The 20,531-nt window shown below is 40.1% G+C and overlaps 1 protein-coding gene and 1 pseudogene across 1 annotated transcript; both read left to right on the forward strand.

Annotated features, from left to right (window-relative positions):
* Window positions 1–3,949: 3,949 nt before the first annotated feature.
* Window positions 3,950–5,416, forward strand: LOC137264858 (arylsulfatase B pseudogene; annotated as a pseudogene).
* A 3,343-nt stretch (window positions 5,417–8,759) lies between these two features.
* LOC137266122 (uncharacterized) lies at window positions 8,760–16,951 on the forward strand. Its single transcript, XM_067801617.1, has 5 exons — window positions 8,760–8,826; window positions 11,244–11,348; window positions 14,172–14,384; window positions 15,267–15,503; window positions 16,722–16,951. Exons 1-5 carry the CDS (start codon window positions 8,760–8,762, stop codon window positions 16,949–16,951), a joined length of 852 nt encoding a protein of 283 aa, XP_067657718.1.
* The last annotated feature ends 3,580 nt before the right edge of the window (window positions 16,952–20,531 follow it).

Raw genomic sequence — 20,531 nt, forward strand, 5'->3', positions numbered from 1 at the left:
CTGGAGACAGTCTGGGTCGCTTGATTGGCCTCCTTGCCCGGTATCCTGCAGCTTTCAGACGATTCCGAACAGTCCTGTTCGAGATGGGTCTCCCTGGAAGCCACTCCTGTCTCAACCGAGAGTTCGAGTCGAAGGACCTGCGCCGTACAAGTCTCAGTAAAGCTCTGTCCTCCCGGACTGTGGTCTTCCTGGGTCTTCCTGGTCTAGGCAGGTCTTTAACTTCATTAGTGGCCCGGTATTTTTTCAAAAGTTTTGAAATTATGGAATGATGTCGTCCGATTTGAGTCCCGATTTGTCTTAGAGACATACCAGCATTCCTCATGCCGATTATTTGCCAACGAGTGGCCTCTGATAATTTCCTACGTGCCATGACATTGAAATGAATGAAAAACCGAATGCAATCGACAACCTGCGCTTGTAAACACCCCAGGGAAAAAGTGCATTTTTCGAAAGTTGAGGTTAAAGCAATGCACGTGCGCTGTGCAAGCTTCACGCGCGTCATATCAACCCATGAAAAGCTCATGCTGTATGTCAATACATCAAAATTGAATAATCAATCATCAAAATTACTTCGTTAAACTTTGTTAACTTTTTATGTGTCTTTGAATTTGGTGTTGCTTAATTAATTTCCATATGTATAGGTTATTGAAAAACGAATGTGTGTGTGTGTATGTGTGTGTGTATGTATGTATGTGTATGTATGTATGTATGTATGTATGTATGTATGTATGTATGTATGTATGTATGTATGTATGTATGTATAGCTCAAAAACATGAGGTTAGTACAAAAACACACTATGATAAAACGTTCCAGAGTAGAGAAATGTTGGTCAGCCCAAAACATTCAGCAAAACTTTGCAGATCTAAATAATGCGTTTTATTGCCTCAAGACAAATACTACCACCTCACTAATTCAGTAATATATATATATGACATCAGTATTGTGAAACACAGAAATCGGACAATGAATCAATGATTAAACAAGTTTGAAACGGAAATAGGAGTTTGACAATATTTGAATATTGCAGGAACCATCAAGTACATTCCACAGTCAGGAAGACAACTGATCACAACACTGGAGTCTCCTAGCGCCATCCACTGTGCTGTAACCTGCATGGAACAGGGCAGATGCGTGACCTTTACATGGGATTCCAACTTGTGTTACCACTATGAAAGAAACTCTGCCAAGAATGACGGATCTGGGTTTGAAGGATTTAGCTTAACACGCACTGAAACAACAGGATGTTGAGACACTTCAGCGTCCATTTTAACATACGTTTTTCACGATTGACAACTGAAACTTTTAGTGCAATGTAAAAGGATTAGGTAATAAATCCTGATGATTTGGTATCAGAAATAGTGATTGCATTAAACATTTACTGACCACAAACTGTCTTTCGTGAAGTCGTAGCTCGAAGATTACTTTCCTCTTGAACATCAAGGGTCAGGAAATTATACTTTTCAATAAGTTGGTTTTTCAGCGGGAAAAAAACACATGGGAACTTATGGCAGGCGTCAAAACAGGAGATGGATAATTCTCGCTACTTCTGCTCCAGTTTTGTAGATTGCCATATCAGCATGGAAGCGTAAGTGAGTGAGTTCAGTTTTACGCCGCACTCAGCAAAAGTTCGAATATATGGCGGCAACCTGTAAATAAGCAGACAGTCCAGTGATCAACAGCATGAACATTGATCTGCGCAAATGGGAACCGATGACGTGTCAACCAAATCAGCGGACCTGACCATCCGATCCCGTTACTCGCTTCTTACGAAACGCATAGGTTGCTGAAGGTCAATGTTCGGACATTCACGGGTACTACTTTGAAGAATGTGTCTTGATTCTACATACTGTTACGGCTCAGAAATTGCTGTGATAATGTCTTGTGGGTACTCTCTGAAGCAGCAAATAAAAGAAAGACGAGTCTATAATAGTTCAATTATATATTGGATAAAGAACGTTACAATAAATGGTAGTACAGATGTCTAGGTCACAAGTGTGAATGTTAACTAAATGTCTATACTTACCAGAGTCTTGATTCTTGATTGAAATATCTTGTCAGCTGTTGAAAGTTCAATGTAGAAGGGGCCTCTCGAGTGAAATACTTCTTAATGCAGAGAATACATGTACTGAGTATATCATGTCGGTAGTTTCTATTCTCTTACATTACCCAGATGAGTCAGACATTCATACCAGTGATGCGCATTCTTCTTTAAAGAGAATGCAGTGTATTTCACGTCAGTGATTTCTATTTTCGTACACCTCCCAGCTGAGTAAGACTTTCATATGTCTGATAAATGTTATAAATACAATAAGTGTTTCCATTCACCAATGTTCGTTATCTTATATCACCAGAGGACTTGTGAAGATATTTGAAAGTATTTTTATAGTGTCTACTTCAGGACAGCCATGTCCAAATATTTCTACAGACCAAAAACTATTTGGCCAGGCTATATGTTATTTAGTTATTATTATTAAATCTGCAGTCTTTATCTTTATCACTTCCGCAGAGTACATTGTGTTGTTAGCTACCTTGTTCCTCTTTGTCACTTCCATTAATTACTGTATATGACATTTATGGCCTTTAGTGGTCACCCCCCTTGGCTGTGTCTGTCATAACATCAACTGTAGAAGGAAGCATTATTAATTTCTCTATCTGTCCATTGTTGAATCTTTGCCTGTCTATTGTTGTTAAAAACTATATATATGTATGCTCACATCTATACTGGATGTGAGACGTGAGATGTGAGTGTGGAGACCGGCATTCCGACTGCCTTTGTAGGGACAAGTTGTCAACGGGTGGATAACGTCGATGGAAATAGAAATATATCTGTAGAAATATTTGGACATGGCTGTCCTGAAGTAGACACTATAAGAGTATGTCTGATCCACTGTTTGCCTGAAACATGAAATACCATGCACGTATGTAGCGAAACATGATCTGATTCATGACATTGTCGTCTAACTGGCTAAGTATGAGATCAAAAAGAAACCAAGATTCTGGGTTTGAAAGTTACATTATTTCTAATTGTGTCTATAGAGTCGTACTTCAGGGTTCTACCAAAACGTCTACATTTTTCACCACTGGTCCCACCCTTCCACCAATATCTCCAGGACACAATGTGGTATATCGGAAACCATACCTAACACCTCGTTGTAATATGATTATTAGTACATAAAACAACCCCCCAAACCCAAACAAACGAACAAACAAAGACAAAAACAAACTACCTACCACTTTGTATATGTTAATAAATCATTACTAATTACAAATATATTCCTACTGATGAAGTGTGATCTGGAAAAATTAGAAATTTGTGAATGGGTAGTCCAATGTGCACTCAGTAGTAAATCCAATAAAGACGAGCCTGTTTCCTACTAAGGCTGCAGTTGTGATATTTTGATCACGTGTTGCACTAATGTGGTGCTGCGAAAAGTATTGGAAAATAAAACAAATTAGATTAATTTCGAACAAGGTGCATATTGACACACAATGCAGATGGCACAATATACACGTTTGTGAAATGGAGACGTGGAGAGTGCCACTTTTTATCAATTTACACATCAATATATTCTGATGATAAGTAATGAATGTGTACAAAGCAAACGTAATTATTAACGTCTAAATATTGTTCGGAATATTGCGTTGTGCCGTGTCAACAATGCACGAACCAATTAATAGCACTTCTATAGCGAATGGTGTAGAGAATATTTCGAGTACATTAATGAAGGCGAATTTCCACCAAATTTGATTTCACCTAGCTCTCTATCATCTGATTTGGAGCGGGTTCTTCAATAGTTCGAACATGAAATGAAATAGATGAGATCTCCTATTCCGGTTAACGACCTGCCAAGGATGTGTCTGACATTTGCATCCTGACACAAAAGTGTATATAAAGGGGCTAAACACACACATTTAGAGTGGCAGATGAAAATTGGTGTGAACTCCGTCATGGCGAAAGGCTGCTTCTTCTTGCTCCTTCTCTGTGCGTTCATTGTCACGGTCAGCAGTAGCCCCAAAGGAGTAGCCCCTCCAAATTACATTTTCATAGTGGCTGATGACCTGGGATGGAATGATGTCGGGTTCAGGAATCCAGAGATGAGAACTCCGAACCTGGATCGTCTTGCCCATGAAGGTGTCATCCTAAACTCCTCCTACGTCCAGCCTGTCTGTTCTCCCTCCAGGAATTGTTTCATGTCCGGTTACTTTCCCTACAGGACTGGCCTCCAAGATGGTGTGATTAATATTGAAAAGCCGAAGTTTTTGCCACTTAACTTCACTACACTTCCGGAAGAGCTAAATCAACTTGGATACGTAAGTCATATTGTTGGCAAGTGGCACTTGGGATACTGTAACTGGAATTATACACCAACGTACAGAGGTTTTGAATCATTTCTCGGGTACTATTCAGGGGGAGAAGATTATTACACCCACTATCGTTCCATAGACACGTTTCAATACAATGGACTGGATTTCAGAATGGACAAGGCACCCCTAAAGACATATAGAGGTGAATATTCAACTCATGTTTTTGCAGAAAGAGCAAAAGATATCATCCGTTCACATGAACAAAACAAGCCTTTATTCCTTTATCTACCTTTCCAGTCTGTGCATTCACCTTTGCAGGTGCCAGAAGGGTATGAAGAAAAATGTAGTCACATACAAAATAGACAAAGGAGAATTTATTGTGGAATGGTCAATGCTTTAGACGAAGCTGTTGGCAACATCACTGATGCTTTGGTTGAGACTGGTTTGATGGAGAACCTGCTCATGGTATTTACTACAGATAATGGCGGTCCTACCTATATTGCGGCGAATAATCTCCCACTACGCGGAGCCAAAACTACACTGTGGGAAGGTGGTACAAAGGGTACAGCGTTCATTTACAGCAAGAACCTCCTCAAGAAGAAAGGGTACTTGAACACTGAAATGATGCATGCTGTGGACTGGTACCCTACTTTGATTCAGATTGCTGGAGGAAATTTGAGTAAATTTATTGAGAGAGATGGGGTTGGTCAGGAAGACATGTTGTTGAATGGGGGTCCTAGCAAAAGAGATGGTTTTGTGTATAATTATTACAGTGGAGAGAGGAATGCTTCCGCAATTCGGTATGGTCACCTAAAGTTGATTGAAGGTTCCCCTGGCCAATATAACGACTGGACACCTCTGCCGAAGTTAGGACAGGAATCAAGCGTAATGGAACAAGATGAGGACTTCCCTCCATATCTGCTCTTCAATATCTCCTCTGATCCTACAGAACACTTTGATCTGTCGGCAAAATATCCTGACCTTGTGGAAGAGATGAAGGTTAAGCTGGAAGAATGGAGAAAACGAGGTGTACCAGCTCAAGATCCACCAAATGATCCAAAGTCAAACCCTGACAACTTTGGTGGAGTCTGGAGTCCTGGTTGGTGTTAGTGAAATGTGCACTGTTATTTGGTTCATAGTGTTGATGTGTTCCACCATGAATAGTGAAAATGATATATTTTGATTTGTCTGATAGTCCAAATAACATAACAGCCTCTGATTGACATGACATGATGGACACATTTTTTCCTCGATCACCTTTAAGTATATATGAGTGCATATTTCAGGTTTTAGAACACCGTGTCTTCAAATCTGACCCTTTGCATTACAGTGATTTCGTCTTCAAACATTACCTTTGCTGGGATGGCATTTTTGCTTGCCCCCTCCCCCTATCCAAGTGAGATGACCCAAGCTAGTCAGGCGCTGTTTCATCTGATATATGTTTATACAGTGTAATCGATAATCATGATGTCACTCACTGGATTTAATGATGGGTAATCGATAATTTACATACCGCCCTGGCCAAAGTGAAATATTGCCCAAGTCCCGCGTTAAACAATGTCACTTCATATAACAGACAACCTGAATGTTATCAAGATTTGTTTTGAGATAAACATAGCTACTTGAGGTCCAGATTTAGATTTAGACGCTGTTAGGTCTACAGATCTACAACTTATCCTTAAAATACATTTCGTTCACCTTGCTAAGTTGCTCGCTGTTGTCAAACACGAGATATTTAAAATATCGGAGACATAAAAATATGTGTCGTGTTTTTTATTAATGACAGTAATGTCATGGACAGAATAAAATATTGATCAGTTTACTATCATGTCAGTACCTCTGAATAAAAACGTTGTCAACCGTTATATTAGTGAGCATTGTTGAAAAACTCTCCAACTACTCTCTCATTTCATTTACGGTGGGGTAGCCCAGAGGTTAAAGTGTTCACTTGTCTCCCCGAAGAGGGTCTGGTTTCACGCCGCTTTTAGCAATATCACGGCAGGGGACACCAGAAATGGCCTTTACACATAGTACCCATGTTGGGAATCGAACTCGGCTCCTCGGCGTGATGGACGGACGCTTAAGCTATAAGGCTACCCCACCGCCCCTTTTTTATAAAATATGTCATACATGGTGATTCAGAAAGTGGATGACGTCAGGATTTGTCCCACTTCACAATTTCTCAGTCGCCATGTATACCTGCGTCCGCTTGCACCGCACCCCCTACATACATGCAGACTATGTACATGCCCGCGTACATCAGCCCTCCCCCATTCGCACTAATCCTTACAGGTTTAACTCGCAGTGATTCAAACTATGACAAGTGTGCATGATTTTTTTACTATACTATATGAACAAGTGTACTTCAATCCATTTGAACACACTGTTTTGTTATGGAGACTATTTGACTTGGCTTTCACTGACGTGTACACAAATCTGGGTGTTTCCCCTGCAGTCATGCTTCTACTTCCGGCTTATACTCATATTTCATAGCAGACATGCTTGCTGTAAATCGGTAGGTTTTATTCTCCTAATATCACATGCATTTCGATGATCAAAACATTTCAACTTCACAGCTTTAAGTTATCTGGTATTAACAATTAGCGCACAATGAAAGTGATGTTAAGTTCGTACGTTATAAGCAGTGTTAGTTCTGACAGGGACGGATCTGGCACGAACTGCATCATTCATCAATGGCATGGCAAACACCACAACTACAGACGCCTGAGTTTCAAGGATTAATGGAGGGTAAATGTTCACTGGACATATATTTATACAAATCTGACATCATATCGAACAACAGTTTGCAGCCATCTGGCAGAATGGACAACACACGGTGAGTGCAAGTTATAATTATTCCTAAATTTAAGTTGGTACGAAAACTTCCAACCACCTTTTGAAACCTCCCGTATGTGGAAAATATTTCGAACTTTGACACGCCAGTGATAAAAGTCCGATGCAATTCCTCGTATAAACATTATTTGAAAGTGATCCATAAACAAATACGTTGTTTTGGTATCATATTACAAATTCTAGTAAAATATACAGTTTCTTGCCAATGGTCAATGTTTCGCCGCTTTGGGCGTTGTCATCATGACACACATACGGAACAAAAAAGAAAGTTGATTGAGCCATTTTTATGCCGCAGACATGAGAAGGAAGTGCGTTGCTCGTGGACCAATCTGTTTCGACCTGGCCATTATGGTATCCGCCCTTACAACTACCTAGTACCACCTAATCTTAACATAATTAATTTCTCATAACGTGGCATTTCTATTCATCATACGTGTATCCTTGTCGGTTTTGGTTCATGTCACCAAAAAGGTGAATATCATTTCACGTTTAGCGTGGTCATGACATTTACTCATGGTTTCTGTGCCATCTCTCCGCCAGTTTCCCCGCGGTCTTTTCATACTGCATAGAAACGCTACATTTATAGAAGGTACTGATGAGGAGAATACCTCCTATGTGTTTCATGTAGCCAAAGAGACGAAAAGTATCTTGAGACATTCTCGTTACAAGAAAATATACCAACCAACTATCGCCAGGAAACCCTCTCTGAAACAATTGCGTATATTTCAATATGTAATATTACATAAGGTACCGTATTCCGTTTCACTGTCTTCCAGACCCGGCGCTTAATGGACGTCGGGCGCTCATTGCGCCCACAGGGAGTACTTAATTATATATTAAATTGCTGCTTTAGCCTCTTGGAGGCCGGGCGCTCATAAGATATCCGACGCTCATTAGTAGAAATGTTCCCGAAGAAGTCGTGACATATTCAGATTTTCATGCCAATTCAATTCATCAAATCAAGGCCTGATTATCACTTTATTATTCATACATGCACATACATACAGATCACACGTGAAAACACCGAAGTCGCCGTGATAATCTTCTCTTCTTGACATCGGTATTCCCGTTTCTGTAAATCTTTAAATACTTCCGAATGTCTTGATGTTCCACATTGATGACACGCTGTAATATACCTGAAACAAATTGCCAGGTAAACTAAAGTATGAAAAATGGATTTGACCAGAAACTTAAAAACAGGACCAAATGCTTCTTGGCTGAAACCAATCAGGAAACAATACAATAGTTAATTCTTTTTTCGTTTCATATTCAGCTACAAAATAATAACGTTTTGGGGCGGAAGTTCAGATAACTCAATTTACTATAAACCTTGGCCTGTCTTCACACAGCGCTAAGATGATCGTAAGTCATTAAGGTAACCTTGGTGCAGTGTTAAAGAATCGGAATTAAGGTTAACCTTAGTTAAGGTTGCTTCGTGAAGAGAGAACTGTATGCCCGTCAAAACGTTCATATACCAGTTGTATCTATAACTATAAACCACTAGAACCATGTTTTTGCTGCCTCAAGTCTGCTCTGTATTCTGTTCAGTAATTCAAATTGCCACCATTGTTGTCTTCACAGTTTCAGAAATCGCGTCAACATGATGACCATAGTCTCGGTCCTTTCCGTCGCAAGCAGTCATGCCTTCACGTCCACAGAAGCAGCCCGTAAGTGCAACCTTGGGATATGTCCATACACGTCTCCTTTGGACATGACACCCCATTTCTCTTCAACTCACGTGCTTGAATGGACAATTTACAGATGGGTGTCTCATATACATACTGTCAGCAACAGTATTCGGTAAACACATAATACCTAGTGACATAAAAGTGTACTGTGCACACTTTGACCCCCGGGCAACTGTGGCAGACCTCTGGTTTAATTACATTTTCTGTAAGGTACTTTTTTGAATCAATAATGGGTTTACTACATCTTACTTTATTTACTTTTATGAGATTTCATTATTTCGAAACTCTCTCTCTCTCTCTGTATATATATATATATATATATATATATATATATATATAGAGAGAGAGAGAGAGAGAGAGAGAGAGAGAGAGAGACATTGGCCATTTGTGTGAACGTGACATTTCACCGTTTAAGCGAAATGCACGTATAAACGAATATTACTGTTGGACCCTCGTGACGCAATATATAATTTGCTCTTCCCGTTCACATACACTGGCCTTTTGTGAGCGGGACATTTCAACATCGCGTACAACACTGTGCGGTCGAAGACAGTAGAATAATCACATTCAGGCACTGTGTTAACCGTAGAATAGTTTTCATGCCTACAAGATGGCATGGATGATGCTGACGACGCCTGCATATCAACAAATGTGCATCCACAGCATATCTGCTACAGTATTACCCTGTTACATACTCGTGAAGATCCGGATTAGTATTGATCACTGGATTGTCTGGTCCAGACTCGATTATTTGCAGACCGTCGCCATATCGTTGGAATATTGATTAGTTTGGCGTTTAACAACTAACCAACTTACCAACCGACCCTGTTAGAAACATATACTTGTATGAAACTACAGCCAATAGATGCTGATTATGCCGATCTTAACAAGAGGCTTCTTTTCCTCCAGTGCATTCTCCACAATCCACAACCACAGCTACACCACATTGCTTAAACGGTGGAAAATCTACGGGAAATGGGACGATGTGTAGATGTACTAGCGCATTCACTGGAAATCAGTGCGAAAGTAAGTACATATGAAGAGTCGGGTATCACGATGTTGTATACGACGAAATATTTGTTTGTTATTTAACACTGCTTTCAGCAATGCTCTGGCTATATCAAATAATCGAGACTGAACCAGACACTCATTTGATCAACATCATGCGCATCGATCTGCGTGACTGGATCAGACAAATAGAGGTCTGAAGAGACGGTTGCGTGAGTTTAGTTTTGCGCCGCTTATAACCATCCTTCAGCGACGTAACAGGGGACAGCACTTATAGGTTTCACACAGTGTTCCCATGTGGAGAACCGAACCCACTTCGACATAAGGAGTGAACGCTTAAACCACTGGATTACCCAACCGTTCCCGGTGTTATTGCTGATTTTCAGAGATCTTTTGAATTCATATATTTTTAACCCATATTTTGCCTGTTTTTCCCTTTTTCTCGTTCACTTGTTTGATACATCTCACCGCATCCCAAATTCGGAGATCGATGGTCATTAACTTGGTTGTTAATCGTATATCAGTAGCGCAGATCGATACTGACGGTGTTAGTCACTGGAGTGTCTGGTCCAGACTCCATACTTATTTACATACCACCGGCACATAGAGGTAATTCTACTCAGTGCGGCGTTGAACAACAACAACCAAAAACCTCTAGCGTTTATCTTATTCGTCTACACACCTTTCTGGTTATGTTTCAACCATTTTGTCAGCAAACATTTGTCTCAGAGAAGGCGCCAAACACGTGGACCTAGAGTTAAAATGGTTTCAATGTTACTGATCATGAGTCCTCTTTTTCATCGAAAAGCAATTAGTGAAAATGTGGTGGATACTTATCAAGTCTAATTACAACTTTCGTTAGCAGTTTTGCAACTACATGAAATACTTGTGTCTGGGTCAGGTAATCCAGTGATCAACGTCATGAGGATCGATCTACGTAACTGAGCTGCGACAACAATCCAGTCAGCGAGCCTGGCAACCCCATCCCCTAGTCACCTCATTAGGTGCTGAATGCTTAATGATGCTTAATGATGTATACCATTGGTGAAGACAACAGTCAACTATCCAAATGTAAATGCATCTCATGCAGGGGTGGGCGAGTTTATTTTACGTCGCTTTTAGCACTGTTGCTGCAATATCACGACCTGGGACTCAGAAATGGGTTTCACATATTGTTCCGATATGGGAGATCGAACCCGTGTTTTCGGCGTGATGACGAACGCTTTAACCACTTGGCTACCCCACCGCCCCTTGTGGTAGGAGGTTTACCTGGCTTCATAACACGAAAGGATGCACCACATACCATTGTGGGTATAACGTGTACGTAAAGCAACAATGTACTAGGTTTGTGGTTAAGAAACTGAACTGAACTGCGCATCCTATTTCAGCATGCATCGGTATCCAGTGTCGGAATGCTGGTGAGTGTTCACAAAGAAACGGGACGAAGTTACAGTGTTCCTGCTATGACCCAACAAGCGGAGACACTTGTGAAAGTAAGTCATGTAAACTAGTCAATATATATATTGTTTTATTGTTTTGCATTCCTATTAGAGTTACATTGTGAATCGGCCTCACTGGCGAGGCATTTTGCATCCTAATTGCAGGTTGTTTGTATTGTTTTAGGTTTTTGTTTTGTTTTGTTTTTTCTTTCGTTTAATGACTCTCTCGGCACTATTCCAGCTATATGACTGCAGTCTTCAGATCTCGACCAGAAACTCCAGTGGTCAACATAGAAAAACTGGAACTACGCAATGACAATTTAGCGAGCATGACCACCCTATACCGTTAGGAGCCTAATGAGTAGCTGAAGACCAGTTCTAACCCGGATTTCACGGTTAAGATATTCGGGGTCAAAAGGTGACCAAACACCCTAAACATGTTAAGAATATTCAAGGCCAATGTACTGTGTTAATATTCCTGAGACAACAAAGAGGAAGATGTTTAAGAAACCTATCTGATATCGCAACATTACCTTTATTACTACCCACGTGGTACTTCAGGTGTTTCATTACAAATCTTCGAGTGATTTGATTGGCTAATACATGAACTTTGACATTACTGGTACTTTCATCACTCTATGATTCCATTCATGATTTTCATTCAAACGTTTTCACACCTGAGAGCATGTAAAACGAAAACACTTCTATGGAATTAGACAAAAAAAGTATTTCATTTACAGTGGGTACTAGTATTATTTTCAATTCTATAACAAAGTTTCTGTAATAAAGACGAAAATAAAACAATCTATAAAAATAGGTAAACAAATGCGTCTAGTAGGTCTCTCCTGAGTGTAAACAAATGTGGCGTCGCCCGTAAAAGTTCAAAATTGACGGACAACTGGTTGGAAGAATTGTGAATATAATCAAAAAGTTGAATACCGTCTGCGTGAAGTTGTCAAGACTGTACAGTAACACACAACATCAAAAGACGAGCGGCGCTCTTTTATCTCTATCACTGTCAGCCGCATCCATTCGCGTCCTCCCGCACAAACATATTGTCACTGCCATGCCTCCCGTGGTGTCTTATGTAGGGGTCAAAAGCACTTCCCAGAATCTGAACACAATAGGCTTGAAATCGTCTTCGTTCGAGGTTGTGGGCTGTGTTGTCAGACCCAATTTTCGATGGAGTCTTCAACATAAACATCGAATCTCGACAAGTGTGAATTCCAAGCCGAGATGAGAAGGCATCACTGGCATCCTGTGCAAAGCGTTGCCGATTTATTTACAGTAACTCGTTTCTCCGATTAAGAACATTAAGCGCAACTATTTGAGACATACAGTTCCCTGTTATTCACATTCATCTTTGCTGTTGAGTTTGCCGTTCCTAACTGAATACTCCCTATAATCTTCTTTGTGAACACTCCTCAACATGACGACTAGCCCGACAGTGATGGCCGACTGACGTTCATTCAAGATTTAGGTCACGTAGTCAAGTTCAAAATATTTACACTTCGCTTCAAGTGTTTTGATGAATTACATTATTGCTTTTTACAAATCCTAAACTGGAAAGAATTAAATTTGATTACGACTTGATTCTGTCTTAATTTGTTTATTTTCTTGTGATTAGGCGCCGTATAGGAAATACGGTTGACATTCCAATCACCAATATGGTGTATTAATCCGCGTTACATGCTTCTATTTAGGAGAGCAAAATATTGCTTTATTTTAACGATATATTTTTAGAACGTGTACAATAAAACGGATACAAAACTCGTTCCCTTTTCATATCAGGTTCATGTCCCTCGTGAAATAGTTTTGGCTTGTCAATCGCTAAAGCTAGTGACAAACCAAAATGATTTCACTCGGGACATAAACTTGTTATGAATGGGAAAGCTCGTTTGATATGCTATAAATATCCCTCCTTCTGGGGTGGATCCTCTCCAGGAAGCATCAGCCAATGCGCACATTCAAATAAAACATGATCTACAATCAACTGTAACTTGGCAATGAGTATAGTCGACGAATGTTAACGTAGACGGCCACAGGATGGTCGGAATTCGATCGCCGTGTACATTTGTTCATTTTTCCGTTAGTTCGGGAGTTTTGTGTTCGGAGATCAGCAACTGCTATAGTATTCCCATTGTTCCGTTTTCTGTACACGCTCGACTAGACAATCCACTGAGTGACATCAAATGTGATAATATGTTGTCATGTGCATCCGTTGGCCTCCTTTTACGACAAGCAAGAATGTCTTTACTCCTGAGGCGTTAAGTCTGGTCCGCGACCACCATTTACACTAGAAATCTGTTATACGTTTGGTTCAGACTGCGAAAGGTACAAGGTCAGTATCAAAGGTCCCTTGGATCGTTTACCCTACAGTCTCAAATGATTCCATTAGATTTTTCAAGCTACGTTCATGTCTAAATACCTTTGAAAGTTGTAGATGACTTCGAGTTCGGCTGTAAAAGAGCTCCCTCGGTCACAATTTACCTGTTTCGTTTTCAACTACTAATTATCAAAATACACGGAAGTCTTCTGTATGTTTTTTTCTCTCTTTCTTTGTCGTTTAACGCCATAGCAGCAATGATCCAGTTATATATGAGGGCGCACTCCAAACTAATCGAGTCGGGACGAGAGAATCCAGTGTCATCAAGGCATCGATCCCAACGTAGACAAAATGACATTCACTCATGAGGGCTTTGCTTTTAATCCCCATTGAACTTTTCGTAAACACAGCTTGTTTGGCCAGGCAAGGGAATATATTAACTTTATACACGACCTAAGGCAAAGCTAAGCCGAATTGAACTAACGTTTTCACACATTTAGTTGCGCTGTAAACCTAACCAATCCACAATGAAAACATATTTGACATTCCAGAAACCACCACGAATTCAACCTCAAACAACATTGCCAGGAACAGGAAATCGTTCCATTGTAGAAGCGGGGAGAATTTGACCAACTATGGTAACGATACCGTCTGGACTGGGGACATCTGCTATGATCTTCATGTGAACAATGTAATCATCATCGACCTTGGTGGACACTATCGAGTACAGAAAGTGTTTCTAAAGAAACATGGTCACCAGCCTGGTAAGCACTCGGATTGTGGGTATTGTCATTATGATATTAACTGTTAAAGTAGGTCCAGTCAGATTATTTCTTGACACAAGCACCTGATTGAGGGATTGCGTCGGACTGTTAGTAATACGTATATCACTCCTCCAGTGATGTTAATATTAGTAGAGGAAGTAGGGAAGCCTACTGGTTTAAGCGTTCACTCGAGAGGAAGGCCCTGGTAAAGGGGCATACAGTCGTCAGTGTTAATATATAACCTTTGCAGTGGATTACCGGATCCTTATAAAAATAAACTCCTTCTACATGTTGTGATCTTTTATCCCAATTATGAAAGAAAAGACAGTGGAATTGTAGCTGTCGCAGAACGAACTTCTCCTATGTCGAACTTGAAGCCCAGTAGATTCGCAACTCTGCTTGATTGATTCCCTTGAGTCTGTCGATAGCCTTGAAAATATATTGTGAAAATTTGAACATTGCACATTTTCTTTGAATCACAGTTACGAACAAAATCAGAGTTGAAAACAATATCGCATCTATAGCTGGCACCGCATCGTAGGCCATTGCATCCACCATACTGCATCCAACATGTGTGTTTTTCAAAATTAATTCCGCTCAAGGGACGCAACTCGTATAACAGCATACCACTAACAATAGCATATAGGCACGCTGTACGTGATCAGCCATTAATTCTACAAAATTAGAAGAATGTGATGCTTGCATTGAGGTTTTAAGCCGATTTAGCAATATTCCAGCAATATCAAGACGGAGGACACCAATAATGGGCTATTCACGTTGTACCCATGTGGGGAATCGTACCCACATCTTTGGCGTGACGAGTGAACGCTGCAACTACTTAGCTATCCTATGGCCATTTAGACCTAGATTCTGTTTTCACAGTTAACCTGACCATCCGTGTTGGCTTGCACCTTGCTGACCAGTGCTCCGTCATGAGGGGGATCAGCTGCATGGCATTTTATGAAAGCTGGCCAAACGGAACTGGGAAGGATTTGTCTTGTGCGAAGAATCAAATTAAGCCAGGACGATACGTTTTGATTGAGAACAAAGTCAAGCAGAAGTCCATCTTCTGTGTTTTGGGCGTGGAAGGGGTAGCTGCATCCGTTACAAGACGCACAGGTGAAACTTTGTACTATCACAACTTCAGTTTAATCATACTGACCATGTGTTTTAGATCCTATTATTAATTAGTGGCAGATGCTTAGAGAAAAGGTCAGTCCTTCTATGCCTTGTGTTGGCACCGTAAACACTTGCAAAGACAACGTAATGAGTGACATTCAAATTATTTGACGGTTGTTTGTAAATAATCAAATCTTGACAACCAAATCCAGTGACTGACGAAAGCATCGATCTAGACCGACATGCTTTTACAGGCCGTGTAGCTTGTCGCTAAAATTCCCAATCCCTTCAAGTTGACGAAAGCTGGGAATGAGTGAGTGAGTGAGTGAGTTTAGTTTTACGCCGCACTCAGCAATATTACAGCTATATGGCGGCGGTCTGTAAATAATCGAGTCTGGACCAGACAATCCAGTGATCAACAACATGAGCATCGATCTGCGCAATGGGGAACCGATGACATGTGTCAAATAAGTCAGCGAGCCTGACCACCCGATCCCGTTAGTCGCCTCTTACGACAAGCTGAGTCACCTTTTATTGCAAGCATGGGTTGCTGAAGGTCTATTCTACCCCGGGACCTTCACGGGTCAGCTGGGAATGAATATAATCCGATATTTCTCAGTAAGGTGTTTAAGTATGCAACGTCGAGAATAGTCAGTCTCAATTGCAGAAGACAAAGTTCTTTGAACTCGTTACTCTGCTTGTTTCAAACTATGGATAACTCGATATATTTTCGTCTGTTCAAGGAGGTTTGACATTTACAACTGTAAAATGTTAACACAAGTGTATTAAAATAGACATCCAGCAGAAGTAAATTCCATTAATTTGAAACAGTAAAGAAAATACTATACTTGTTCATTAAAAAAGTAGTTATTATAACAGGTAAGTATGCCACCTGTAACCTCCCCCACTCTTAATGTTTCCTTGACTCAGTGCCCTACAGTACAATACTCTGTCCTCACGAGGATGGTCCAGACATGAAATGAACCAACCAGTTTTGCATAGTTTCTGTTGACATTGGGGTCTTTTTGCTGTGAATGCAGAATCAGTTTTGTAATTCTTTTTTTTTCATTTTTAAATGAACACAATCTAGGTCGTTAGATAATATCTATCTTTCAAGGAATATCAGAATCCTCAGAGGTGTTTCGTTTTTCAGAGTAGCAATGTCATATAGAATAATAACACGGACAACAGTTATAATTTTGAAAATGTTAACTCCAGCCTACTTCGCCAGTGCAAATCCGTCCTCTTCTTTGGGAGTCCCATCCTTCTACACCAAAAACACAAGAAGTGAAACTGAATGTGCAAGATCCTGTCTTCAAGAACCAAGATGTCTGAACTTCCGGTGGTCCGACCCAGGCTGCTCTCTCTATGGCGGAGCTATCGCCAATCTAGAATTTGGTAGCGGCATTGCAAAGCGGTTGCAAGATTTCAATCAGACCTTTCATTAAACGTCAATATCAGAAGTTTGTGCTATGAGAAGAAATCACTATGAGTAAACCTACAGGATTCAAAAGGCTTCATTCTTTAAATTAACCGGTAAGAAATAGATCCTACCCATGTGAACTGTCCGTGAACAAAATTGCAATTTCCATATTTTCTCTTCAACAGAAAATATCGTGAATTAGGGGCCGGTTATTTAATGATCTGAATAGTATTGCCAGGGGATGTCTGGGTGTCCTTAAAATATATTTTCCAACTGTATATTGTACCCTTGCCTATGTTGTATCATGAGTTTTGTCTTTAAAATATGCATTGGAAATGTTGTGTTTGCTTTTTTTGAATGCCTTTTTTCACTTCCACAAAAATATTTTACGGAATAATAGTATATTATCGATATGTTGAACATTTTACTTATACATGTAAGAAACCATGAAAATCATTAATGATAAACGAGCATCTAATAAATAGTTTACTTGTAGTATAAACGTGAGTAACCTCTCACACCAGTTGTAATAATACAAAACACTAAACCGAAAACGTTGAGAATACTTTGCTTTGATGTTAAAATACAGGAACATTTAAGTTGTTCGCTGGTCACTAGATTTATGTATCCTCGATGTTTGGTCATGTTCGATGAATCTGAAGGGTAAATTTTGACTCGTTTCAAGCACGGATGCAAAACGTTTTGTAGCCATCGTTAGATTTTGCAGACAAGAAAAAACAGATTTAGAGTTATCTCCCTTCCATCGATTTGCATTCGCAAAACATGGGTAATTTCCGTATATCATACGTTATCCAGTGTTATTTGAGATACAAAATTACTACCAAGAAGTACCAAATGAGTACCAAATGATATTCCCAGCGGGGAACATAGAAAATGTTACTCGCTTGTAAGCGGGGTACAACGCTGCTCAAATCACTTTTGCTCTGAACAGGAAAATAGTGCTTCAAAATAATAACGTTGATAACATCCATAACCTATTGTGACGCGACGATATTTTGCCACGATATTGTACACGTCAGGGGCGGCACGATACGTATCCCGATATAAGGGTGGCGATACAATACTTATCATGATACTAAAACCTTTGATTTTAACACCAAATATAAAACACCTTAAGATCAAAACAAAAAATACAAAATCTTGCATTCGTGAAAAGTCCCATAAAAGTAAAAAAAAAAACAAGTACAAACTAAAAGAAACAAAATGCTGTTATAAACTTAAGAGATGAACCGTCACACCACTTATATGAAATATTTGTAGTTTAGTACTTACAGTATTTATTAACTTATTAACAGTAAGTCATACATAGACTAGTATGGCACCAGTATGTTCCCAAGCTACAATGTTTACATCTTCCGAGAGGACCAGTGAGGACCAGTATTGAGACTTTACCCATAGTTCCATAAGGTATGAAAATGACCCAAATTTGCCTTTCTGTCTGTTGGTAAAGTTCAGAACCTGCAATCATATTCTGTCCATTGAAACTCGTAGATGGAAAACTACACCAGTGAAAGATGTCCACTTTGTACCTCAGCTGATATTAGTGCTGAATTCCATTACTTGTTCATCTGTCTCATTCTGGAAAACAGCTAATTCACGAATATTTTTATTCTAAACAAAACTTATTTAAAAACAGCTTACTTTTTTCTGATGAAAATTAGGAAAGGAAATATGCACAATGTAGAAAACGTGTACATTACTACCTTAAACAAGCAGTATCCCACTTGAATATTGAACTCTGGTATCTGGTGCGTATGCCGAGTGACGTTTCTTGGGGCATATCGTATTCCTGTAAATTAAGTCCTGTTTGACTCCATGTGTGGGTCTCATTCTTAGTCTAAGTGTGTGTGATTCTACGTGTGTGTCTCTCTTACTCTGTGTCTCTCTCTGACTCTGTTTTTGTCTCCCCTACTCGCTGTGTGTGACTCACTGTGTGTGTCTCTCTATGTGAGTGTGTGACTGTCTGTGCCCGTCTCCTTCTCTCTCACTGCGTCTCTTTCTCTTTCTACTTCCTTTTCTCTGTGTGATTCACTCTGTGTGCCTCTCTTTCTTACACTGTGTGTGACTCAGTCTGTCTGCTTCTCTCTCTCTCTCTCTCTCTCTCTCTCTCTCTCTCTCTCTGTGCGCGTGTGCCTCGTGCTTTATGAGTGTGACTGTGTCTGTCTCTGTATGCTTCTCTCATTCTGCTGTTACGAGTGTGTATTTTCTGTATATTTTTGTTATTAATTAAGTAATAATTATTTTATGGTCATAACATTTAGTGTTTTGAATAATAATTATGATGGATCACATTTCGTATAATAGATGATCCGCATTTTTAGGATTTTGGTAGCAGGCTGTCCGGAAATTATCTGCCCTTGGTTTTCTGTTTGTTACTTCCGGGAGACTGATAAGACTTCTACAGTGTTGGCGATGGTCGTATGTGCCCAAACTTTCGGGAAATGACGGAGTATATGATCAAGGCTAGATGCCGTGTTGAGACGCGGGACACACATTAGTAGAGTATACACTCGCTGGTGAGTTTGCTATATTATATTTTGTGACCCATTGCCTTACATTTTGTCTCAGTTGCATTGTATTTGAAATCGGCATTGTGAAATTGACTTGCTCTCGTTGGCTAATAATACAATTTTTGAATGTTTTAGACTTGTCTTTTGTTTGCTCTCTCTCTCTCTCTCTCTCTCTCTCTCTCTCTCTCTCTCTCTCTCTCTCTCTCTCTCTCTCTCTCTCTCTCTCTCTCTCTCTCTCTCTCTCTCTCTCTCTCTCCATCTTCATTCAAGAAAACTGAGTAGGCGTCACCAAACGCTATGTGTCGAGGAAAGTAGACAGCTGTCCTCGTGGAGTCGTTACTGTCATCTCCCAGTTTCAATTCGAGACTGTTGACAACACGATGGACCCGTAAAATCTTTCTGGAGTCATCACCCGCCTTTGGTTATATATGCGCCACTAATGAGGCAGAATGAACCTTTTCACAAAGACCATGTCGTCGCTCTTTTGATGGTGATTCATAAGCGATGCTCATAATGGTACGATCGACCATTTCTGTCTACAAACTATCACACTGATGAAGAAAGGGTTTTGTCGCTTTTCTTATTATCATTGTGAGTTCTTTGGCGTTGACTTTGGATAATTTGACTGGGAGGTCAGGCTCGCTGACTTGGATTTTGTATGTTATCATTTCCTAATTGACTGGATTGATTGATGTTGGATTGATGTTGGCGATGTTCAACTCAGGATCGTTGGGTCCAGACTAGATAATTTACAGGCCGTTATATATCTGGAATATAGGTCAGTGTGAGTATAAATGACGAATAATCCTCGGACTACGACAGTGTAGTGCACAGGTATCGACCGCAGTTTCATATCACAACAATACGTAGCGGATATATGCGACGTGTTAGCAAGTAAATATACAACGGAATGTCATAAAAACATGTACATCCCCGTGGAACAATCTGCAATATGAAGATACACTTAGACTTCATACGACTGCATCCTTCCATTTCTAAGAGTGAGCGAGTTAGGGAGTTACGATTTTAAGCCACATCCGCAGTATTTCACTGACGGCTAAATCAAGTTCTAGA

The sequence above is a fragment of the Haliotis asinina genome, chromosome 15 (genome assembly GCF_037392515.1).
Source record: "Haliotis asinina isolate JCU_RB_2024 chromosome 15, JCU_Hal_asi_v2, whole genome shotgun sequence".
Lineage (NCBI taxonomy): Eukaryota > Metazoa > Mollusca > Gastropoda > Lepetellida > Haliotidae > Haliotis > Haliotis asinina.